Raw genomic sequence first — 25637 nt, 5'->3', positions numbered from 1 at the left:
CTGGGGGCCACCTCCCCAACCTACACCTGGAGCCAGAAAACGTCCATCTGCTCCAAAGAAGGGGGCAGGAGATATCTGGGCACCACCCAGAGGCAGGGTGGGTCAGTGTCTCCTGAGAAGCACCTTTCTGCTGGAATCACATAGGATCTAGGGCTTGCTGTGAGGTTCAAGCTCTTATGGCTGAGAATGAATTTCTGTGTATATGTATCAACTACCACAGTATGTGGGATGATCTTTTTGGAAAACACAGAACCTTGCACATGAGACTTATAAACGTCTATTTTTGGTACAATGACTCCTAAGCATTTGGACTATCAAATCCATAAAGAGTGTAACGCAATGTCTAGTGGTTAAGTTGAAAATAACCTGAGTATCTTACCATTTGGTTAGAATTAAGTAAATTAATAGACTACTACATAGCCATTTCAGGTATATGCTTTTAAAGCCTCTTTAGAGGGAGAAACTATCATACTTAACGCTAAATGAAAAAGGTACAGATTTGTTTTGTACATTCCTTTGGTTTTCCTGTATTCTTTTTACGGTCTGAACAACAAAACAATAAAATATACTAAAAATAAAGGTCCCAAGGCCAGCTTTTTGGTGTTTAATAAACCTTTTTATGTCTTTATCTTTTTAAACTCCCATCCCCCACCACTTCCCTGCCCAAATCCAGTCTTTAATGAAGACTGCACACCAAGTCTTGAGTTGAGACCCAGAGTAGCCAAACTTCATCAGGTTACAGATCTTCTAAGAAAAACTATTTTATCAGGTAACCAACGTGAAGCTTCCTGCCCCCCACCCCCGCCCCCCAGCAGGTTATCTAGATGGCATCACCAATGGCATGTTGGACTCAAAAGAAGCCACCCCAAAAACAATTGTATAAAAAGATTTATTGAAATTTATCAATGACAAACAGACATAAAACTCAAAAGTTTGGCTCTTCTGAGGGGGAGGAAAACCGGTGCAGATGTTCTTTTATACAGATGAAACATGGGCTAGGAAGTCACGCGTCACTTGGAAAGCAATCCAGAAGAGGGACAGGAAAGCGAGCCTGTACATTCACTAGGAATTTGCAGTCACTTCAGATCTCCACTAGGTAAGAAAATACAATTTTGCGTTAAGTTTTTCCGTGCTCGGGTGTATGAAAAAAAAACCCAGCCGACATGCAGCAGTGTGTCCCGTGCCTAGGTCTGTAAAAATGGTCTAGGCCGAGCAGGACGCGCAGAAGAGTTCTCCTGTCATTTTGTAAAACAAAGTGTTCTAATATTTTACACAACAAGATAGGGAGAGTTTTGTTTTTTTATATCTTTGAAAGAGGTTGAAGTTTGAGGGTTTGCTTCTTCTCTTTTAATTAGAATTACTGAATCCATTTTACTCCTAAACTCTGAAGCCTGCTGTTTCCAGCTCTCTGGCTCATCACTCAAGAGTGACATCAGAGTCTTCTCAGGAGAGCAAAGCCCACCACCGTCTGGGAAGAGAGAAAGGGGATGGAAGACAGGGAAGGTCCCCAGACCAGGGCCAAGATTCGCCTTTAGGTTGCTATTTACAAGCCAAGGCGCTTGCTGCCTCTAGCAGGCCCAAGAAACGTGAAAATCATGGGATCCGGAACAAGAGGTAAGACGCGGCTGGTGCTCAGCCCTCCTGGGCTTTGAGAAACCAAACTGAGGCCAGCCCTGGCCTTCCAATCAACTCAAGAGACTTGGGAAGTATCAGGAAATGTCAGAGATCTCCAAATTGTCCTCTCTGAGGGTAAGGAACAAACGTTCACGTGTGTGTACTCAGCTATTGCATTTACAGGGACAGAACCAGACACAAAGAAAAATTAGGGGAAAAAAATAAAGAGTGGCAGTAAAAATAGTATTTTATTCCACCCCCTCCCACCCTCCCTCCCCCCACAACCCCCAGTACACTTTTCCCCTCTCGTTCCCACAGCAACGTTACAATCAGAAAAAAATAAGTTTCAGGGGGCGGGATTTGGGGGGGTACGGGTAAAAACAGTCAAATCACAATAGGAATTTTTCAAAATAGGTTATTCCACTTAGTCATCGTCTTCTCCCTCATCTTCAGGTTCTCGTTTTCGCTTCTGACCCCTTTCTTCTTCTGGAAGAGTAAGGAAAAGGCATTCAGGTTAGACATGGATCTCACCTCTGACTCCGTCCACCCACCAGGAAAGCAGGGAGCCCAAGTCTAGGACGCTCTGCTGCCCCTGGCAAACTGAGGCCTGGTCCTCAGGGCCCAGCAATCTACCATGACCGAAGGGGTCAGCCTGCTACCCTCGGAGAGTAAAAAGGCTGCCATACCACCAAGCTCCTCTTCATCTTCCTCATCGTCTACTTCCCCGTCGTTATAACCTTCCTCATCCTCCTAGAAGAGAAGATGACATTGGATTTTAGGAACGCCCGGGCCTCGGGACATGGGGAAGAAGCCACTTTCCCTGATGCTGAGCTCAGAAAGGTGAGGGCCAGCCTCTCAGCAGCCCCAAGGCTTGGTCAGGTGAATCGAAAGCAGAGGTTCTTTTATATCCAGGACCACCTTTATGCCTCTGTAGAAAGCTTTGAACCTCTTTTCCAGGAAATACCCATATCACACACAGTACCTGCAAGAGCCGGGAGTTGGGGTGGATTCTGCGCCCAGGTTAAGAATTACTGACCTGAAGTCCTTGTAACTCAGGCAGCTCTGCAGCGTGCCCTCCCAGAGCAGTGAGTTCCCCCAGCGACTCTCCATCACATGAAGCAGGCCGGACTTTCATCTGCCCTCAATCTAGTTTTGGTTCACGGGAAAACCCCAATCCAGATTCCGTGGGTGAGTCCAGCCTTACCCTACCCAGCCCCTTCACTTCTTGCAAACTTGGATCACTCGGAGGAGAGGGAAAATGCAATATCCTCCCCTCTTCCCCGCCTCAAAGAAAATCACTTCCAGCTCCTTGAGATTCAACAAGGGGTGTGAATTCACCCTCAACCCAGGACCACACTTTATGCTGCTCCTGGGGGTCCAGGCTAGTTGAATCTGCATGATACTGTTCCTGAGGCACCAGGCAACCCATTGTTTAAAAAGAACTTGGCAATAGACTTCTTTTTGTCAAGGGAATATCCTTTCATAATGTCACCAAATAGTTCCTTAATCAGTCTGTTTGCTAAGACTGTGTGTGTGTGTGTGTGTGTGTGTGTGTGTGTGTGTAATCTGCACATGGTTAATGAGATTACAGAAGAAGAAGGAAAAAAAAAACCAAAAAACACTCCACCACTACCCAATCCCAAAACAGAAACCCTCTGCATTCTGGAGGCTCCTGTGACAGGAAGAGCAAGTCCATTAGCCAAAATGCCTTATTGCCCTGTCCTGGGGGGCGGGGCGCGGGGGCGGTGTGCTGTTTTGCTGTCTCTATTTTTAAAATACATAATATTCTTTAGCAGTGAACTCAGCAGCCTACACCTGGGCAGGACAGACACCCGGCAGCACCTCTCGGGGGGAACCAAGCCTACGTCACCAGCTTTTCTCTGACCCTGAGCTGCCTCTCCCCAGCATGAGGGACCAGCCAGGAGGTCCCACCTGAGAGGGCCTGTGTGGCCAATAGGTGTCCATTCCCTTGATGCGGAGAGACAGGAAGTTATGGGAGAAGGCAGGTACCTTGTCCGTGCTGTCACCATTTTAAACCTCTCTCCATCTAACTTTTGCAGTCAGATTTAGAAAGCTGAAAAGTCAGAGAAAATGACTCTGCTCTAGAAAGACTCAGAACATCCATCCAAGTACAAAACCAGGCACACAGAGCCAGGACCTTGAAGGGTGTGAAAGCCTAAAATAGTAAGTGGTCAAACACTCCCTGTCCTTAGGGATTTTACTTACAAATTATTTTATCCTCTTAACAATCCAGTGAGTTGCTCCCTATTTACAACCCAGCTATAAAATGACACCTATAAAGAAACGGGCTCAGAAGGTCAAGCAACTTGCCCAGGGACACACAGCTAGCAAGTGGTAGAAACGGGATGCACCGTGTCACAGACACATCCCAGACCTCGCTAAATAAGAATGCCAGCCAGCGTGTCAGGATAACGGCACTTTATCCGCCGTGTGGGGGACCCTTGCCACCCTCTGATGTGGAATCCAGCAGTGTCTTATCCTATTACCCACCAGTCCAAGGCAGTCCTTGATTTTTCCCCAGCATACTGTAAGTGCTGAGTATCTAAATTAACACACAAACGCAAAAAGGTGGAAATGGGGATGTGGATTCTATAAGAACTGATTCTTACATGGAAACAAATGCCAGGCTGTCCCAGCAGAAGAGTCCCCTCCTTACTGGCCTCCAGAACCCCTTCTTTCTTTTCCAGGGCTGACTGCAAGGCTTGCCTTTCCCAAATCAGCCCAGTAACAGGCCCTAAAATGATTCAATACACACTCAGGGCTCCTGGCTGCTAAGGCCGATCAGTCAGGCAGTTAGTGGGACTGATTCAGACGCAGCAAAGCAAGTAAGGGGGGCTCCAAGACATGGTCCCCCAGCCCAACCCAGCCTCTTACCTCTTCCTCTCCACTCACGTCCTCCTCTTCCCCTTCCTCCTCCTCCTCCTCGTCCTCCTCGTCTTCCACTACCTGAGCATCTTCATCATACTCTTCCTCTGCGAGCAGAAATGGGGACAAGAACAAGGGTGTGGTGAGCTGACCCCTCTTTCCCACAGTACAGGCCCCAGGTCGCTGGGCCTAGCGCAGGAGATGCACTCCTTGATGTAGGGGCCACGACTCCCACACCCACCCAGCTCACAGCCTGGATGCTTTAATGTGACTGAACACACCCTGAAGTCATCCAAAAAATAAGCATCCTAGAATGACCTCAAAGGTAAGCCCTCTTCCCAAGGATTCTGAAAAGGAAAGATCCCACATGGAGGCTAAGATGGCAGAGAAATGCCAGCTCAGGGAGCCAAGTTACAGGGCCCAGGAAAGCCAAGAAGTCAACTCATTCAGAGAGAGCATTGAGCCAAACTCTACGAGTCCCAGAGGGGAGAAGTGACTTGTTCAAGATCACACAAGGAGTCAGTTACAGAGCTGGGCTCAGAAGCCCAGTCTCAGGATTTTAGTCCTAAGACTTTTCTGTCCCAGCACAAGATGAAACAACTGGATGTCTGAATACCTAGTAAAATATTCCCACCTAAGAAGGGATAAGCACTCTCATCTGTGAAATATTCAGGCAAAGTCTCAACCCTCCAGTTCGGCCACAAAGCCCTGCACAGAAGTGGCACTGAGCTGGCAGTGTGGAGAGGAGATGAGACGGGAGGTCCCCCTTCCTTTTCCTTCTCTCCTTCCTGCAAGTCCCTGAGTCCTCACTGTGCCACTAGGGAGCCCACTGTGCTACCTACAACCTCCTCTGCTTCCAAGATCCCTGGGGCTCCTGAGTCCTCAACCCCCAGGTCCTGCCACGTGGTCCTATGGGTGGCAGCCACCAGGGGGCCCCACAGTCTCTCCAGCCATGACCTCATCTCCACCACCGGACCCTAAATGAAAAGAGGGGACCCTCACGCCTTGCCCCACCTTCCTCTATCTGCTCATCTCCTCCCTGTAAGCAAATCCTAGTGAGACATCGTAGGATCTCATTTTGGGGAGGACTCTGGAAAAGGGAAAAAACTGAAAGGAGGATTCAGATGTTTTTTTTTTTTTGATGTGGACCAATTTTAAAGTCTTTTAATCTGTCACATCTTTTCTGTTTTGTTTTGGCTTTTTGGCTGCAAGGCATGTGGGATCTTAGTTCCCTGACCAGGGATGTCCCTCAGATGGTTTCTAAGGAGCTACCATGCAGTTGGAGAACCTCGGGTGTCTCTCTGGGCTCAGGTCCTTTTATTTAGGGGTGTCAACCAATGAGACAGACCACTGTTTGTCTACACAGTAAACAAAGCAGACGGCCTGCCCCCCTCCATAGCTCTAGAAAGAGGTCGACAGCTCTCAGGGACCAGCGACGCCCAGTCTGCCCCCCGTAAAACCCGGCCTGGCCTCTCACTGGCGCCACCCACCATCCTCGTCCTCTTCGTCGTCGTCCAGGCCCTCCACGTAGCCCTCGGCATCTGAGTCGGGGGCCTCCTTGTCGTCCCTGTCGTAGCCATCAAGATACGTGAGCTGCGGAAGGAGCTTGAACACGTTTTCTCGGTAGTCGTTTAGGTTGGTCACCTCACAATTGAAAAGGTCTAAGCTCTTGAGGTTTTCTAACTTTTTCTGCAAGGAAACAGCGAAGTCAGACAGTGAGCAGGATGAGGAGACCGGTGGGGGTGACGTGAGACAGCACGCAGAACTCACAGGTGAGGGGCAAACCCTGGTTTGGCTGCGCTTGGCTGTGTCACCCCTGGCTGGGGAGCCTCCTGTTCATCCATGTGAAAGATGGGCGGTTGGATCTGAGGATCTTCAAAGCCTCACCCAATGCCAACACTTCTATTCTGCAATTAAAGCCTCTGCCATAACACTGACAAGTTTGAAATTAACCCGGGGTTTTCTTGGTGCATAAGCCAAGAGCTCTGGAGCCTGCCCTGTGTCTAAGGAGCCAGAGAGGAACTGAAAAGGCCACAGGAATGCAAACTACCTCCTTCTGGGAATAATAATAATGGCAATTAATACTGCACTTTGTATTAACTCAGTTTATCCTCAACAGACTGATAAAGCAGAAATAATTATTAGTTCATTTTACAGAAGAGGAAGCAGAGGGCAGAGAACTGGGTTTTGATCAGGCAGTCCAACTTCAGACCTGTGTTCTTACACTCTGCAATACTGCCTGTCAAAAAGGACAAGAGAAAAACCAATGAAGGATCCAGATTTTGTCCACAGTACTTAATACCAATGGGTTTAACTGACGGGCTCTAGTCCATGTTACACTTGTTGGCAGCTGGATTCTGAGGCCCAGGAAGTGAAAGGGTCACACAGCTAGCAAGAAATTGCTACATCTTTCCAGTTCCCTCATCTTCCAGGAGGAGGTATCCCACCTCAGGCCAAGTCCCTGTTCCAGTGGGGCCAGGCCTAACTGGTGATTAAAGCTACTGTCCCTCAAGGTCAATGTCAGGAACAAGGTCATTCTCTTGAGATTGGTCATTTTTAGCAGAAGGTGAAGGGTAGAGAGGAAGTCTGGGCTGTGGGCTGGGTGGGTGAGGCCCGCCTCTCCCAACCAAAGGCGGTTCCCCACTGTCAGGGGTGAGAGAAACACAATAATCACACTGATAACCAGGGAAGAAATCACACAAACACGAGTATTCTAGGCCAAAGGAACACTGTGTGTGTGCACGCGTGTGTACACAGTCTCCATAACTTGCCTCCCAAAACACACATATACAGAACTTCAAAGATTTTTTTTCAGTTTATAATAAAATTATGAAATTGAGGTTTCTAGCTAGATAAATAGAATTGCTTTCCCCTAGGAGATCAGAAGAAGTCCTAAAATAAAGTTCTATGGGAAATCTATTCTAGTAGCTGACCACATGCCACAGATGGGCAGGTAAAGCCCGAGTTTGGAGGAGAAATGCCAGCCTCCCATTCTGCTACACGGGCACATCAACCAGCCCCTCAAGTGTCCACAAAGTACGAGGAATGCTTTTTGGACAAGAACCCAAACTGAGAGATACCCCAACTGGTACCCTCTATACCCAGAAAAGGGAAAGGTGCAAACTTGGCCAAATATCCTTATGGCCCTCTCCTGATTCTAAGGGGACAACTTATGAAGTAATTCTTATGTATATATTTATGCTAGGTGTCAGTTTAATGCAGTAGTATTTCTATACTTCAACAAATAGAAATCAATGATTAGTTGATTTCCTGAAACTCAAGTGAATACAGTCATTCGGATATGGGTAACACAGAAATCGGAAAAGGTGATGGCACCCCACTCCAGTACTCTAGCCTGGAAAATCCCATGGATGGAGGAGCTTGGTGGGCTGCAGTCCATGGGGTCGCGAAGAGTCGGATATGACTGAGCAACTTCACTTTCACTTTTCACTTTCATGCACTGGAGAAGGAAATGGCAACCCACTCCAGTGTTCTTGCCTGGAGAATCCCAGGGACGGCAGAGCCTGGTGGGCTGCTATCTATGGGGTCACACAGAGTCGGACACAACTGAAGCAACTTAGCAGGAGCAACACAGAAATTGCTATTCTGACCATGACCTGCCCTTTTCTAGCGAGTGTATCGTGAAGTCTGGGTGTGCTCAGCTCTATGTGGACAAGCAAAGGAGGACATACTGCCCAGGTCTTTGAGTCCGTGGTCACCATCATAGCCAGGACTGCTGACCAGGGTCACTCTTCTCTATACCCTTTGGAGAAGTGCATGGGGCTCCTGTACCACATAGCTTTCTGTCATCCCATGGGACCCGCATCAGGACTGACCCACCTTCAGAGGCACCAGCCTCTGGGCAGTGACCCAAGGAGAAAATAGGCAGCGACCTTCAGGGTCAGCTGAGTTCCTGGATGGCTCCTCTCTCCCCAGTGAAAGGCACAAGCCAGGTTCTAAGCCTAAAGAAATGACAGCTCGGGTTTCCGAAGCTGAGTGGAAACTCTAAGAGGAAAAGCACTAGGACCAGAAATTGAGACCCGGGTCCTACGGCCCCCTTCAGCCTCTTGGTCAAGCTCTCTGAACTTCTCGAGGCCTCAGTTTCTCTATAGAAGCTCAATTCTATCTCATAGCACATAATTAAACATAAAAGGCGTGTCACACAAATGCAAAAGTAGCATTCCCTGGTATCAACCCCTCCCATCCCAGAGGAGAGGGGAGGCCCCGATGACTCACCAGTGGCTCTATTGTGCTGAGGTCTTTAATTTTGTTGCCACTTAAATTTAGATGCGTGAGGTTCGGACACTTTTCTGCCAATACTTCCAGGCCCCCTGAGATTCTGTTATCACTTAGTTCAAGCTAAACAAGGCAGGGAGAGAAAAAGCAGAAATGACTCTTACAATGAAGGCTCTGGGCTCAGGCGTTCATTTCCTTGCAGATGGGCCAGGAAGGGAGTCGGCTCAGGGAAGGGGCAGGTGTGCTGGGGCTCGCCCTGGCCCCCCTGCAGTTATGCTCCTTCAACTTGGAGAAATGACCGGGTCCTCCTCCCCAGCCCAGTTCCCGAGCACACCTGCGCCTCCGCTCTATTTACCTTCTTAAGTTTGTTTAACTTTGGTAAGTTTGCGACTGAGGTGAGGCCGACGTTGATTGTACTCAAGAACTCCAGTTCTTCAAATTCATCTGTGAGGCCTTCGATTTTGCCTTCGTTCGACCGACAGTTGTCCAGGACGAGTTCTTTCACCTGGGAAGGGAAGGAGGTTGTGAATCAACCGGGGTGAGGAATGGGGGTTGAGGCCAGGGATGGGGGGAGGACAGGAGGCAGACTGGGAAGCCTCGCAGCGCCAGCGCCCACCCTGATCTTTCTCTGCTTTTAGCAATACTGAGGCGGGGTGGGGAGAGGTGCTGGGGTGACTGGAGCTGCAGAACCAGGGGGCCCTTCTGGACAGGCGTCTTGGCTGGACTGGAGAAGACAAATCCAATAATCCCACTGCTGACAGCAAGACTGGGAATTTCTTTCCAACCCTGCTGCCGCCCCTTAGCCCCCAGGCTCCCCACTGCACCAGCCACAATGCTGTTAGGGAACCTCCGGGCCTTGCCGTTCCTTCTGAGCCCCTCACCCCAGGGTCCGCCATGGTCCCGGCCTGACCACCTTCCTGAGGCCCCCTACCTACTACTCTCCCTCCTCAGTCTCCACCGTCCTTTTACCTCTGAGTCCGTGACCCACTGCATGCGGATGGGTCCCGGGATGTACCTGAACCCAATCCTCCACCACAGTCAGAGCCAGCCCACCCAGCCTGGCAGTCATCACCTGGTCACCGGCTTGGCCTGCCCCACAGTAAGGGCTGCAGACCAGGGACCCCTCCAACTCTCCACTCTACAGAATGGAGACCAGTGCTGTCGAACAGAACTTCCTATGGCGATGGAAACCCATCCAGGAGAGGAGCCACTAGTCATATGTGGCCGGTAAGGTGAGACTGAGGAGCTAAGCTTTAAATTTTATTCAGCTTTAATCAAAGTGCAAAGAGATACATGAAAGTTACCGTACAGAATACCACAGCTCTAGACTTTGCTCTTCAGGTCCTGAGAGCCGACGCGGAAGGAAAATGGACATCCACAAGCCCAGGATGAACCCACATAGAAATGCTGGGCTTGGCAATGTCCAGAAGTTGGTCTTTGGAGACACCTCTGCGGCCCTGCAGGCTTCCTGCCTCCCTGGAGGTGGTTCTGCCCCGTTAAGAGACCTTAGATCTCCTCTTTTGGCCCTAAGCCCTTTATTTCGAATGAGGGAGAAAGAACTGATAAAGAGCTACCATCTCACTGGGTTGTTAAAAGGCAGATTTGGCTACAAGAGAGGGTCCAGGCTCCAGCACAGATGGTAGGGAGACGGGCTGAGGAAGAGTCATCAGCTCTCAGGCCTGCCATGACCCAGGGGTGTCAGCAAGGGATGCCAGGGTGCCTGGCCTGCCACCAGATGCCCAGAGCTTTCCACTCCTGTCCTGAGTGGACAGGGGGCTGCTCCCCAGCCTTCCATGGATGGCGGGAGCCTTAAAGGTGATCCCTCCTGGCTTCATCTGGTGCTTGACACTGCGTCCCCACTTGCCTGATCTCTGCTGCTGCTGCTGCTGCTAAGTCGCTTCCGTCATGTCTGACTCTTAGCGACCCCTTGGACTCGGGCTCCTCTGTCCGTGGGATTTTCCGGCAAGAATACTGGAGTGGGTTCCACTGCCTTCTCCAGCCTGATCTCTGCAGCCTCCAGGAAATGTGTACTGATGTTGCCTGGATCTGATGCTCCCTGGGACTTCCAACCCTAGTTTGGATTTCACACCAATGGGTCACTCGGACCAGGCCTGTCCTGTTGACAGCAGTCCTGCATTATCATTCCTGCCCCTCACAGCCTTTTTTCCTCCTGGATAAGTGAGCAAGGCCTGTCCTAACCAGTCACTGTCCAGGGCTGCTCCCCACCTCTGAGCAGGTCCATCTGCCCAGGGTGACTGTCTGCCACAGTGGTCCTCTTCCTCGGGCATCACTGGACGTATGTCCACGTGGGAGAAGAGAATCCACAGCAAGCTGCTGCGCCTCTCCCTCAGCCTGCCCTTGAAAGAGGTCAGACTAGGAGAGCTCAGGGCCTGTTTGGGCCACAGTGCCCTGCAGGTGCCCTGCTGTCTTCTTCCCTGGTGGAGAGAGGTGGCCTGCTCAACTCAGGACAGCAACAATTTGGCAGGAGGGGTGAAGCCAGGTGCAGCAGCTCCTATCCAGAGCCAGCAAGCTTTCAGCCAGGCACCGGTGCCAAGGCTCACCTTTCCCTTGCATCTGAGACAAGGGAAGTTAAGTCCTTTCCCACTCTTCAGGGGAGGACAGATATCCAGGTCAAGCCCCCTTCTCAAGGTCACCAGCAAGAGACTGGGAGTAAACCCCGTGAGGCCTTCTGCCCTAGGGCAGGAGGTCAGTGCAGAGCCAGGAAGCCAGGCCTTTGGGGAGCAGTGGCGGGAGATCACCTGTCCTGAGGAGGGAGCGCCACCTCCTTCGTGGGCAGTTCTATCTGGGGTCACACAGCTAGGCTCCTTCAGTCACTCCTTTCCTTGGAAGGCCCTGGGAATTCTTTAAGTTCCATTACGGAAAGACAAATATGAGGAGGGTTTCCAGTCCACCTTCAAAGATTTCAGACATGTGGTTCTCTAGATGGGTCAGGGCTTCTATTCCTGTGGCCATCAGCCAAGGAGGAGGCCTCAGTAAGAGGGGGCCAGGAGGTGGTGCTGCAGAGTCAAGGGAATTCCTCCCGGAAGTCTGCCTCTTTCCCAGAACAGCTCAGTGCTGCCTGGGAATTCTCCAGATAGACCCAAGGTTCCAGTCCCAGCACCACGCCCAAAAGGGTGGCCATTCTTCTTGGGGACAATATGCAAGACACCACTACTAACAACGATTGTTTCTTTATTAACAACAATCAAGGGCTCTTTCCTGAGCCCTCAGCAGGCACTCTCTTTGCAGGCACTGTCTCATTTGATCCTCATAATCGCCTCCTGGGGTGCTATCCTATTGTACAGCCACACATCAGAACCACTGACCCTAAAACTGTAGGAACAGGCCCTGATGGTTAGTGTTGCCACAGACGAGGAGGGTTTCCTTGCCGTTCCCAAGCAGGGCACAGGTTCTCCCAGACCCCCAAATTCAATCCTACAAACTACCCTGACTGCACTAAACCCCCTTCAGCCCCTTTTCTAGCTGTTCCACTGGCGGGATGGGGGCTACTCCCAGAAGTCCCCACCCTGGTTACACTTCTTTGGTAACCAAAGCACAAAACCTAACCCAGCCCCCATTCCAATGACACTGCAGTCAGGAGCAAGGATCTGGACAAAGGCTGGGGGCCTGAGACCCTGTTCCTCCCCAAGGAGCAAAAGGCTGCTTCCTGTCACTCAGGAGGGAGAGCCTGTGGTATATGGAAGGCCAGGTGGCTGCTCCAGGTCTGTGGGGACTTTGGGATCCCCATGGTTTCTGCATTTCCTTCCTGGCCGGGTTTCAAGCACAGTTTGGGGAGAGATCAAAGAGGGTGGGGTAGGTGGGCTGAGGCTTACACCCTGAGGTTGCTGATATTACCAGAAAGCCCAAACCACGGGGGAAACCCACAGTTTCTTTGTGGGGTGATGAGTCACATCGGGGATGGCAGGTAAGCAGACTGTGATGTGTCTGTAATGGACCAAACAGGAAAAAACAAAAGGTCCAGTCCAACAGCTGACCTGTCGAAGGCATGGCATCCAGCCCAGTTCCACCTGCCTCCATGCAGGGCTGCGCTTTCTTACAGCTCCAGGGCGTGTTTCAAAACGTCCAACCCACCCCAAGCTTCCTTAAATTGACTCTTAGAAATCCTGCCGCAATTCCAACCCACTTCCTCCCGTCTCTCCTAGTGCTGCTGCTGCAAACCCTTCCTCCATGTGAAGAGAACATCCTTGTTACATCCAGGGTGTGTTCTGCTTAAAACAGAAAAAAAAAAGTAAGGCCCATTCCCCCCTGCCAAACCCTGGGTGTGAGCTAAGCGCAAAGTTAAAATTAAACTGAAAATTTGTACTTTGGGTTTAAACTCTCTCCCAATCCCACTGGCCGTTTAAAAATACCAAAATGTGGTTACTCTCTCTAGAACCAAGGACTGGACTTACTCTGCTTCTATCGGGAGCTTTTCAGTCACCCCAGTGACAACCCTCCACAGGAGCCTTTGGCTCATTCCTCAAGTGTTAATACCTAAGAGGTGTCTGCATATTCATACTCGGGCCCCCTTGGAGATGTCAGTAGGGAGGCACTGAAGGTTCCTAAGAAATCAGACTGCCCGGCTCCGCATTTCCTGAAAAACACGTCCCCAAAGCAAGATGTGACAGTCATTTCTCACCAAGCGGAGCTGAACTGTCCGTGATAAACACGAACACATTATTACTCTAAGGAAGAACCCGTTGCTTGTTTCAAAACTGTGAAATCTTGTCTTCACACATCTCTCAAATTTGACCATTCCTCTCTACTGCCAGCAACATGGTCCTGTTCACGGTAGTCTAAGTCACTCTAGGTCTGATTCTGCTTCCAAATGGGGTCTCTGTGACAGCAGGAATGCTAGACTACTGGGCAAAGACCTCCACACGGAGGCCCGGCCCAGGTTGCTGAACGACCCTGACTCTATCCCCGAGGTCTCAGGCTCTGCCTTGCAGAAAAGGGACAATGATATCTGTTTAGCCTATAAAGCACAAACTCTGGCCTAGAAAACATTCTTGGCTTCCCGCCGCCTCCGGGAAAAAAAATCAAGGTTCTAAACTGACCTAAGGAAGCCTTTTACTCTCAACCTCAGCCAACTTCCTCCAATCTCATTGCCCCCCACCCCACCTCTCACCCTTGCCTTCAGACCGAGTTAAGCACCCCTCCCCAGGAAACCTTCATCACCCAGCTCTGAGCATCCCAGGGCACCGAGGGCAGCTGCCACATGAATCATTTAATCGTGTATTAAGCATCCGATCCTCCTAGAGGTCAGGGACTGTCCTTCTCTGTAATCAGCCTAGCAGGGAGCGGACAGCCAAGCAACTGCTTAACAAATGTCCTGTTTATCGTGCTGGCCACAGCACTAGGTGCTGGGCATGCAAAGGGAGACAAACCATCGTGAAATTAACAGTGCAACTGGTCTGACACAGGTTGAATAAGCCCTCCCTTTTAGAAACAATAACAACGTGTTTTGGTGTGTCTTGTGTCCGCCAGGCAAGCCCTGTGAGGAGCGCAGTCAACACCGCACCCTCTCTTGACCTGGCCCAGTGCTCTGCATGCAGGTTCTCTTGCCCGTTAAGAAACCCCCTCTCTCCACCCAGCAAGCTCCTGTGACACTGTCCATCTAAGCAGCGGAGGGGACGTGGAGCCAGTAACGATCCACAGCTGGGGTCCCTGCCAGCAGGAGGTGTGGTGGCAGGCTAGGAGACAGACGGCCGGTAAACAACTCCAGTCCAGTGTGCCAGGTAGCAGGCCCGAGGCTGGAACAGGGTGCATGCTTCACATGCCTCTGCCCGGAGAGGACGGGCACGCTAAGCACAGGCAGGAGGGACCCAGCAAGACCAAGAATCAGGACGCACTCTAGCAACGCCAGGGCTGGCCAGATAATCTGCAGGGCCCAGTGCAAAATGAAACTGGAAGACCCTTGCTCAAAAACTGTTAAGAATCCCCAGACCTTCCAGGCGTGGGGCCTGGGTGGTCACATGGCTACATGCCTGTGAAGCTGGCCTGGATTTAAATGGACAGCTTGGGCCTAAAGCAAAGCCCTCTGAAGGCTAGAACCAGAGAGAAGGAAGCTCAAGAGGGGACTGCTCTTTATTTTTCCAGCATTTCCCGAGGCAACATAGAGAGGTGGACAGAAGGCAGGCTCTGGAGGCAGACCGACCTGGTTCAAGTCCAAATTTCCCATCGCAAGCTCATCACCTCACTTCTGAGCTTCTGTTTCCTCCAACGACAATAGTGCCATCACCTGGGGTTGGATTAGATGAAACAGTGCACGGAAAGCACCCCCAGCTTGGAAAAAGCCACCTGCCTTCTCCTTGACCCACAGCCACCTTCACTGCTGTGTCCATGGTCAAGGGACAGAATGGGCGTCAAGGCAGGCCCGCAGCTCTGAGTCGCCTCTGCTGCCCGCAGGGCCCTTCCATGGAACGAAGGCCTCCCCATGTTCTAGAGAGCCGAGAATGGTGTGCCTCAAAGACGCGCCTCTGGATTTTACAGCTACACCTTGTTCCTTTAGTCTTTCCCACTCACCTCCAAATCTGATCTTTTCTTTCTCCAAATGGGCATGCAACAAATATTTGTAGCTTTGGTTTCAACCTTGTCAGTCCCTGACCAATCTAGTTTTCAGGTCCCAGCCTTACAACAGAAGAAGACTTAAATCAGATTGACCCCGTGTTTTTTTGGTGCTCGTGGGTTTTAAATAGGTCAGCTTTTAAATGGGCCATCCCCTGTTGCAGATCCCATTTCTAGCTCGAAGGCCAACCTAAGACACCAAGGCAGCAGGGAAAGGGGCTTCTTCCAAGAGGTGTTCCATAGGAATGACAGATGATTGTGGTTTTGTCCTTTTAACCATAAAATCTCTAGTTTTGCTTAACAATCAGTGTGGCAAAACCTGCAAAAATCAGTCATGTTCCAAGGGGGAAACGTCAGGCTCTGGGGGAAAAGTTGGACATTGATTTCAAAAGCTTAGAAAGGCCTTCAGGATCATCTAGGTCAGTGGCTTTCTGACCACAACCCACAGTAAAAAAGACATCGACACCTTGGCTCAGCACACATATATTTTTGTGTGTTTACATGCACATACACAGAAACAAAACTTAACCCTGTTTACAATTTTTCTTTTCTATTACATTAAAAAAAAAATTAACGTGATCCACAGTTTTCAAAATGTTGCTCTAGTTTAGCCCTCTTTTTCTAGAGGAAGCAGTAAGGTCCAGAGTTGGCTGAGAGCCGAGGAAGCCCAAGCTGGGTGATTCTCCTGCCACAGCACGCCACTGCTCTGATCAGAAATCACAGTCCCCAGTGGAAGACCCTGGAACCAACCATGAAGTTCTCTCATTTCTGCTAACAGGAGGTTATTCTGCAGCCTCAATGGTAGCTAAGACTGGGATCTCCACACCGCATAAAGATCTTTTAAATTCTTAACTAAGGGGCAGGGTCCTCCCTTACTTTAACACACAAAAAACCTCTCTAAGAAAAAAGCACCTAGGTGTCTGGATTTTGTTTGTTTCCTACAATAGAGCTCTGAAGGCACTGGGTGGGAGCACATGGCCGCGGAAGTCGGTGACGCCATCCTTATTATTTTAGGGAACCATGGAAGGCAGGCTGAGGCTCGCTGCGCCACTAATGAAGCTGCCGGCAGGGCCCGGGTAATAGGCTAAGCGCAGGCTGGGGGAGGGCCCGTATTAACATAAACCCTGTGACTGGCTCCCTCGCCGCCTGCAACCGGCTTCCTACCTCCTCCCCCAAGCGTGCGGAGGGCTCGGCTTCTGGCTCGGCTTCTGCCTCGGCAAGGCAGACAGAGGAGCTGGTGCCACTGCAGATGCTTCCCCGGTCAGAAGAACAGACTCAGGGCGGTAAAGGGAGGACTGGCGCAGTTGGTGCAGGACCTGGGCTTTGGGCTTATCAGAGGGGCCTGGCTGGGCAGTGGCCTCTCTCTTGTGTTAAGCCTTTGCTTTCCTCCCGTAAGGCTCACTCTTTCCTTCTGCAGGAAGCCTTCCCAGACTGCCCACCCTTGACCTAGCCATGCTTAATTTAAGAGCAGGTGAACAATTCCCAGAACAGGGGAAAAAAAAATAAAGGCCCAGAAGGCTGTTTGGGAGAGAGGAAGTGGGGAGGAGTCAAGCTGGGTCTGACTTTAGTGTGTGTGGGTGTGTGAATGTGTGTATGTGTATGTGGTGGGGGCACAGGGCAGTGGGAACAGGGGAGCTGAAGGCTTTAGAACTGGTCAACGCCACGATCAAGCAAAAGTTTAGCAGGCTGCATCTTTTAAGTAGTTGTCCCTTGCTACCTTCAGTGGGTACTGGAAGGTGTGAGAAGCAGGAGTTGGAAGCAGGCCCCAGGGAGGTCTGCTGGGTTGTGTTTGAATGGAGACCAGGAGAAGGAAGGGGGGCAAGAAGCACGGGGGTATAGTGCCAAGGATGCTGGTCAGGAAGGCTCATGACCTGGACTCCGGGGCCCACTTTGCCACCACTTGGCTGTGTGCCCTGAGGGGAGTCATGTCCAACTCTCTGGGCTTCTGCAGTACCCTAATTCGCACACTGGACAGACAGACACAAGATCCCTTCTAATTACAAAATTTTGAGGGTCTGTCCACTTCTAGTCTTAGCCCACATCCAAACTCAGTCATTGGTCCCCAAAAGGAGGTGGGGAATTTTATGGGCCAGAGAAGCCCAGTATTCATCGTTGATATGCCAAAAAGGAAATCTGGGCTGCCAGGCAATTATGTTGATAATTACTGACATTCGAAAATCAATCATATTGTCTCTTAAAACACACCAGGATCATAAAAACAGCCCCCAGGGCTCAAGGTGTTGGGTTTCCAATATGGGAGACTGGCACCACCCGTCTGATGCCTGCCACCTTACAGGACAGCTGGGAGCAGGCATCTCAACTCATAGAGTTGTTCAGGCTGCTCTACAGTCCTGTGGGTCATGAAACAACCACGACATCCACGATTATCCAAGAGCTGCAGCACTGGCCCTGTGCAACAGAAGACCCCGAGGAGACTGAAGAGCAAGGCCCAGAGAGCAGAGAGGTACATCTGACAGGACCTTCCCAAAATGCTGTTTTGATCACGTCAAGTCCTGTCACTCCTTGTCCAAAAGCCTCTAATGGTCACGGGAGTCAAGTGTCAAGTCCAGAGGAGGATCCCCAGCCCCCGCCCATCAATGCCTCCGACTAAACGCTGTGCCTCTTTTCAGGTGCATCCCTGCCTCACCCTCTGCCAGCCTTCCTGACTTGCCCCAAGTACAGTGACACCACCTGGTGTTCCTTTCCCATGTTACACTTCACAAAGGGCTTCCCCAGGTACTACACTGAACCTGCAGGCAACTGGATCCTACCCCAGGGAAACCCCCTGTCCACCCACCAGGGTCCTCAGGGAGCCGCAGCTCGGCCACAGGATGCCTGGCCGTCTTTCCTCCTGCGGTCTCTCCTCCAAACAGTCTTGCTAAGGTCTGAGGTCTCGGTGTCCCTTGCTGGTGCCCTGCCCAGAGGGGCTGGCTAAGTAGTCAAACTGGACTGGGTCACTGGAGAGGAAAGGATGGAGCAGAGGAGGGCAAGAGTTCTGACTCTTCATTCACTTTTGAAAGCAAAGCACCCGGTTAACTCCAATGGGGCAAATCAACAAAAGGTACAAAAACGGCTTCCTGGGCCCTTGAAACCAGTTTCCAGGGATTTGAGCCCAGCGGGGCTGGGACCACTTGTGGAAATTCCACCGAGTCCTCAGTCAGCAGGGTCTGAAAAGAGAACACAGCTCAGGGTCTCTGCTGTGGGTCTGGTGTGGACAGTGACAGATACCCACCCCTCAGGTACCAAGTGGATGAACGGTCTACAAAACAGAATTTAATTCATTTCCTCAGCTTCATCACACAGTGATCCACAGGCCGGCAGTTTACAGCCCCTGACCCGCCCAGCCCAGGCAAGCAGCACAGCCCACCTAAGACGACACCACACCTTCAGACAGAGACCTGGACACCTTCCACAGCCCTTGTATGGGCCTCTGCCTAACTTCCAGCTGGCTTTAGAAAAGTGCTTCAGAGAACCAAAGGACCCATCATCACACCTCTTGGGAACCACTGGATCTAATCCACCTACTCAGGCAACTGACAAAGCCAGGTGGAAACCAACCCTGTGACTTACCCAGGGTCACAGAGCCCACTGTGAACTGAACCCTGGACCGTTCTTATCCTCCTAACTTAGGGCCCACACCCCAGAGTCGCAGGTTTCTCCATGGTGATCTCCTGGAAGCAAGAGGAAACAGAGGAGGAGAAAGAGAACAACTGTTAGGAAAAGAGCCCCAGGTCTGAACCTGACCCTCTTCGTGCCTGGCCTGCCTCCCCACGTGGCCCAGGAGGGCTGGCAGGGCAGAAGAGGCGGGGGAGGCTCAGCAGACTCGGAGAAGCAGCCCTCGACCTTGGCCTCCTTCCCTGCCACCTCTACCAAAATGACAGCAGCATTGGCAATGACAGGAGCCGAGCAAACACTGAGACACAGAAGCCCTCGTGTCCAGCCACCAATCGGAAACCGCTGATTTGGTCAAAAATGGGAACCAATCACGCAAAAAAACCTGAGGCTGAGGACCAAAAGTTTTCTCTATCCAAGACCGCAAAGCACATTAGCCAAGGGTCACACATAAGAAGCGATCTAATCTCTTTCTCCCTTAGAGAAATGTGACATGTGCAGCTCGCCTTAGTCTGGAAATTAAGGGCTGATGGTAAAAGTATTGGTGATGGAAGTGCAGGAAATGCTAAGGAGTAATGTTAGTTCCATATGTCACTAGCTGGAAGGGGGAACACGGAAGAGCAAGGATGGAATGGGAGCCAAAGGGCTGATAGGAGGCGGTGAGAAGGCTGGAACATGGAGGGAGAGGAGGAGACAGACAGACACTGGGAAAAGGACACGGGCAGCCAAAAAGAGCAGAGAGGAAAAAGTCAAAGGCTCTGTGGGTTTTTCTTTACTTCCAGAGTTCCATCCTCTTCACCTCGATCTTGGTGATAGAACTTTGCCCGTATTGACTGCATTTAAAAAAATATATAGTACAGGTTGAATTCACTGCTGTTCACGGATTTACAGCTGCTTTAATCTTGAAAAGCCAAAAACAAAGACAAAACAAAACCTAAAAACCTTTACGATTCTTGAAGAGTTAGGGAGGGGCTGGACAAAGAGACGGACGTAAAAAGAAGAGAAAAAAAAGTCTAGGGACTTCCATAGTGGTTCAAGGCCTAAGAATCTGCCTTTCAATACAGCGGACCTGGGTTTAGTCTCTGGTAGGGGAACTAAGATCCCACTTGCTGTAAGGCAACTAAGCCTCCGTGCCGCCACTCCTGAGCCTGAGTGCCACGGCGAGAGTCTGGGCGCTGCAACAAAGAGCACATATGCGGCAACCAAGACTTGATGTAGCCCAAAATAAATAAACAGAATAACATTAGAAAAAAAAAAGAGCCTAGAGATTTCGCTCTTCATCAGAAGCTCATAAAGGCCCCTGCCAAGGTGGTTAACAGACAAGGCTGTCCCAGGTTGTGTGGACGGAAACAAGGCTGGTGACCAAGGGTCCTCCGTCAGGGTCCCAGAACACTCTGTCTGACGGGACCAAACCCTCAGTGCCAACGCCTGAAGCGGAACAAATCTGAGGAAGGCGACGAGGGTGGAGAGGCTTCTGAAAAGCGTGACACTGGAAGAACAACGGAAGGAACCAGTGGTGCTTAGGCCAGAGCCGAGGTAGACTCACGATAGCTGACTCTCTCCAACTGTTTGGAGAATCCTATGCAAATACAAGTACATTTATTCTGTGTTCTCCAGCGGCTCAAGAGCCAAGATCAGTGTGCAGGAATTACAAACAGGCAGTTTTCAAGCCCAATGTAAAACACAAGAGGGTATTTAAATCTTTACAGCTGTCCCACGAAAGAAAGGGCTGCTCTAAAAAAAAATAAATAAATAAATGAGTGAGTCCCCTGTCCCTGTACGCGTACACGCTGGAGGCTGCTCGGTGACTGTCTGCAAAGAACTGTACACATACACAGCACTAACCAATTATTAAATGAATTAATAATACTGTGTAACGAAGCTCTGCAAAGAGATGAGCCTCGGGTCTTTTCACCTCTTAAAATGCTATGACTTAATGTTTAGGCCTGATTCACTCATTCGACAATATTTACAGAGTATCTGTCAGATATTGGGCACCCGTCGTAGGCAGTGCCCAGACAGCAGTGGCCAAACCTGGGTGCCTAGCACATGGATTTACAATCTAGCGGGGAGTGAGATAATAAGCCAATGTGTGTATACGTCTATATTCACCGTTGTTGCTCAGCCGCTAAGTTGTGTCTGACTCTTTTGGGACTCCATGGACTGCAACCCTCCAAGTTCCTCTGTCCATGGGATTTCCCAGGCAAGAATACTGGAGTGGGTTGCCATTTCCTTCTCCAGGGGATCTTCCTGGACTAGGGATCAAACCCACATCTCCTGCATTGGCAGGTGAATTCTTTACCACTGAGCAACCCGGGAAGCCCTTATGTCCATATACAACATATATAAATGCTACAAAGGGGGAAAAAAAGAAAGAACCACAATCGTGATGAGAGAGAACTTTACAAAGTCTACCACGGAAGGCCTATCCCAGCTGAGCTTTCCCTGGGGACTTGAAGCCAAGTGAAGAGAGGGCTGAGGGAACAGCCTGGGAAAAGACCCGAGCAGGGGGCATGCTTGGCCCTTTTGGGGAACAGCTAGGACAACAGGTGGTGGTAACAGAATGTGTGGAACAGAAGGAAAGTGGCGGGAAGAGAGCCACTGTCACACGCACTCGTGCACACCCGTGGACATTCTACACCTAACTGGTGAAGGATGATGGATTTCACAAGCAGCAGAAGGCAGAACTGTCTGAACCATAGTAAGACCCAAGAGCTGACCATAAGCCAGAGATTTCTCTTGCTCTTCCTTAGAGGAAAAAAAAGAGCGTTAGGATTGTGCTCACCCAACGTTTCCAGGTATACACACGCCTTGGCTACACTCCTGGGAAGTATCCTATGGCAGAAGCGTTTGCTTATGAGTGTATGGGTGCATAAGAAGTAGTTAGAAAACGTGGTTTCGTTCCAGGCTTTATCATTCGCAACTGTGTGGCTTAATTTCCTCATCTGTAAAATGGGGAGAAGGATATCCCTAAAAATCCCACAGGTCTCTGTGAGACCAGATGAGGTAAACTGTGCTGTCCTGGAGGGTACAGGGAGGAATTTTACAAGCAAGTTTTGTACCCAGAACTTGGCACCCCAGGGAGCTGAGAGGAGGTGTTATGTAGCTCTGATTTCCCCACACTGCCTTGCACTTAGCTAGCAATAAATGTTTGCTGAACTGAAAAGCATAAAAATAACCTGGGAAAACATTCTGCCATTTTTTTCCTTCCTATTAAACGGTAGCACTTTGCCAGAATGCTCAGAACAGTCTCTCTTCTCGGAGATCCTTCACTTTGGGGGAAGAACCAACTAAGTCACATCAGGGCAGAGTGTTCAGAGGATAAAGACCCAGGATGGGGACAGGAACAGGTCTGACTCCTCTGCAGAAGGCTCCTGGCTCTCTGTGTCACCCCAGGCTTTCTCCAACAGCCTGAGCTGATCCAGGTCTAGGCCACCAACGGAAGAAGGGACTGCAGACTAGGATGGGGTCAGTAGCTCTTGGAAAAGCCCATGAAAACCAGAGATACACAACATATTCAACATGCCATCCAGATGAAGCCTTAATCAAACGGCCTCGATGCAGAGAGGGGGAGAGAAGCCCAGATACACAGAACAGCTGAAGTCATTTCCATTCTTTTTTCATTTTTTTAGTAAGTAACACATTCATTCTCAAGGTCTCAAAACCAAAAAACATAAGACACACAGTTCATTCTCCCTTCCATCCTGTCCAATTAAGTGTCCTTCCAGAGTTTGTTTACACATACACAAATTCAGAATCTTATTTTTCTCTCTTTTATCCCAAATTCACATATTATAAATTGACCTTTGCCTTGCCCTTTTCCATGAAGTTTGTGTTATATATCTTTTGCTGTAATGTTGCGATATAGATAAGCTGGCACATGTCATTTTGCACTTATCCAGCTTATTAACCAATGAGATAGAATCAAGACCCCACTTCTGATCTGCAGGGCAGCAGTCATGGAGACTTGGGAGTTCCAGAATCTAATGGGCTGACCACTGTACCCGTGTGGACAAGTTATCTCGCCTCCAGCCATTCAGCACTACTACTCAGCACCTGCCAAATGCTGCCAGTTGCACCAGGCTCCAGTGATAAAGGTATCCTGCCCTTTTGCCCCCAGACTGTCCAGTGGTGGATGGACAGGCAGAAGGGACCCCAGAAGCAAGTTCAGTGTGCCTTGAAGGCCATCTGACCTCTGTGGGCTTATCTCGCTATCTGGTAACAGGGTGGCCACATCTGCACCTTAGGGGACATTTAAAGGATCAAAACATAGTATCTGCCAAGTACCTGACATGAAGCAAGGCCTGGAGCAGGTGCTCAGCAAAGGATAAGTCTAACTCCTGTCACAGGAGGAGTCTTGCTGATGGCAAGGACAGCAAGGTGTTCTAGGCAAAATACACGGCCCTGCCATGCCAGCAGTTTACCACACGTGCCTTACAGAAGGCAGCACTCAAGCCCCTAATTACGTCTTAGCCCACTTTTCTTGGAAAATGGTTTGGCTTTCTCCCACTTTCCAGACCCTCTTTCATAGTTTGAGATCTCCTGGGTACGGCTCTCATTTGTGTGCACAAGCTCTCCTGTTTGAAGTACATCAGAGTGGCCACACACATTTTGTTAAGGCCCTGGCACAGAAAGGCAAGGATAGGCATGTGCAAAGTTGATTTTCCTGGGATTTCACTGACAGTGATTTAAAATAATCATTTAAAGGGAAAAAAATCTAAAGGAGAAAAACCACTGAAACTCACATTTGTTTTGTTTACTCTGAAATGTGTTCTCTTTCACAATAACACACTTTTAAAAAAATCAGAAATTCTGGCATCATCTGTTTTGCTTTCCTAGGGGAACAAATGCAGCAGACTTTATAACAGAAAAATAAATGGAAGTCAGGAGTCTAGAGTATTTCCATATTAGCAGCAACTAAGAGGAGGCAAGAGGTCAAAGTTAAGATGCGAGGTTTCACGCACTACTGTGAAGCCATAACCTGGCTTTGCACCCAGCACAGCTCCTCAGCACTATGTGACCTTGAGCTAGTTCACTAGCTTTCTGAGCCTCACTTTCCTCATCTGCTAAAGTGGGAATAACCTCATTTTGCAGTGTTTCTTTACAGATTAAATAAGAATAAATGAGTATCTATGTACCAGACACCGTAACAATTAAAAGCAAACAAAACACACAGAAAAGATACTACTTTCAATACTTAGCAAAAAAAGATGAAAATCTAGTGCCTTTAATTTGGAAGCTTAAAGCAGAACAGTAGGCATCAAATTATCCAGCCCCCATAATCCTGGGACGCCAGGCTCCTAACAGGCTGATTAATGAAGTCTTACTTCACCAGAAGCTCCTTTCATATTCATGCAAGACGCCTGCTTCCAGCTGAAAACTATCAGCCAATTAAAGCTCATCACGGTCCTTGGGAGAGGTGGGTCACAGCTGGATTTGTGACCTAACTGTGGGTTTCGCTCTCTAAAATAAGCCCCGGGACCTGTGAGTCCTGCCTTACCACCCTTCATCAGAGGGTTTGGCAGGGTCTCCTTCTCCCACCCAAAGGCATCTGGCCCCCCAAATCAAGTGGGAGGGCCTGAGAGGTCCAGATGGAATCCGAAAAGTAGCAATAGGGCCCCTCAAGAAACTATTTCAGAAGCATGGAGAGAAGGTGTGCTAGGCAGGGAGAGCTTGTGGCTACCCAAACAGGGCCACATTTCTGCCGAGACAGGAATAAGACCAGTTCCAGGTGGTGGGCCCGTGCCTGGGAGGCTGACTGTTTCCCACCCCCAACCCCGGCCACAAATGAGGAAATAAATCTACTACTGTTAACAAACATGATTTGGAAGTACCAATTTTTCAAAGTATAAGGGTCAGCTGGCTTGGGGGAAGGCCTAAGGTTGTCACTCTTTTATATCATGTCATTAGCTCATCAGTTGGCATCTTAACCTCACTAGGTCTCAGCTTGCTTCTAGCAAGATGATTCGTAGGTACTTTCAGATGGAACATTCTAAGGTTCCAGCTCCTGGGGGGCAGAAGTCTAGTGTAGGTTACATGCTGCTGCTGCTGCTAAGTCGCTTCAGTCGTGTCAGACTCTGTGCGATCCCATAGATGGCAGCCCACCAGGCTCCACCATCCCTGGGATTCTCTAGGCAAGAGTACTAGAGTGGGGTGCCATTTCCTTCTCCAATGAGTGAAAGTGAAAAGTGAAAGTGAAGTCGCTCAGCCATGTTCAACTCTTAACAACCCCATGGACTGCAGCCTACCAGGCTCCTCTGCCTATGGGATTCTCCAGGCAAGAGTACTGGAGTGGGGTGCCATTGCCTTCTCCGAGTGTAGGTTACATGAGTCTCTGTCAAATGCCACCTCCTCAAGGAAGCCTTCCTGGATTACTTCTCTCCTTTAATACAGCTTTATCTGTCTCCATGGAACCTGTCACATGAGCAGTCACACCTCTGACTGGCTTATTGATGGTCTCCCTCTATGGAATAGAGGCCCGATGTGGGCAGCCCAGATAACGTCCTTCTCCTGTTCACTGCTGTATCCAGAATGCTCAGGACAGAACCCAGCACACGGTAGGCATGCCATCAATACTGTAAGTGAGAATGAATGACCCTGCAGTGTTTTCCATCTGCAGATTTCTCTCTCACAACTCTGGCTAACAGGGACTAGCCAGCCAGCGCTGCTCATCATCAGAGATCTGTGGCCACAATGAGCCTCCAGGGGCTAGCAAGCCATGT

At 49.9% G+C, this 25637-nt stretch overlaps 1 protein-coding gene across 3 annotated transcripts in view; it reads right to left on the bottom strand.

Annotated features, from left to right (window-relative positions):
• Window positions 1–873: 873 nt before the first annotated feature.
• The window catches only part of ANP32A (acidic nuclear phosphoprotein 32 family member A), a 38828-nt gene continuing 14064 nt past the window's right edge, over window positions 874–25637 (bottom strand). For all 3 annotated transcript variants that reach the window (XR_015135329.1, XM_086322807.1, XM_086322808.1), the window contains exons 2-7: window positions 9092–9241; window positions 8737–8859; window positions 5991–6189; window positions 4510–4607; window positions 2301–2364; window positions 874–2100 (exon numbers count right to left, since the gene is read on the bottom strand). Coding sequence is in view for 2 of the 3 variants with exons in the window: in XM_086322807.1 (XP_086178933.1) it covers window positions 2039–2100; window positions 2301–2364; window positions 4510–4607; window positions 5991–6189; window positions 8737–8859; window positions 9092–9241 (696 nt within the window). In the remaining variant the exon portion in view is untranslated. The remainder of the gene's footprint in view (window positions 2101–2300; window positions 2365–4509; window positions 4608–5990; window positions 6190–8736; window positions 8860–9091; window positions 9242–25637) is intronic.

This window comes from Bos grunniens, chromosome 10 (assembly GCF_055505025.1).
Source record: "Bos grunniens cultivar Pamir isolate PY7600 chromosome 10, Bosgru_T2T1.0, whole genome shotgun sequence".
NCBI lineage: Eukaryota > Metazoa > Chordata > Mammalia > Artiodactyla > Bovidae > Bos > Bos grunniens.
This window is presented reverse-complemented; position numbering and strand designations above follow the sequence as displayed.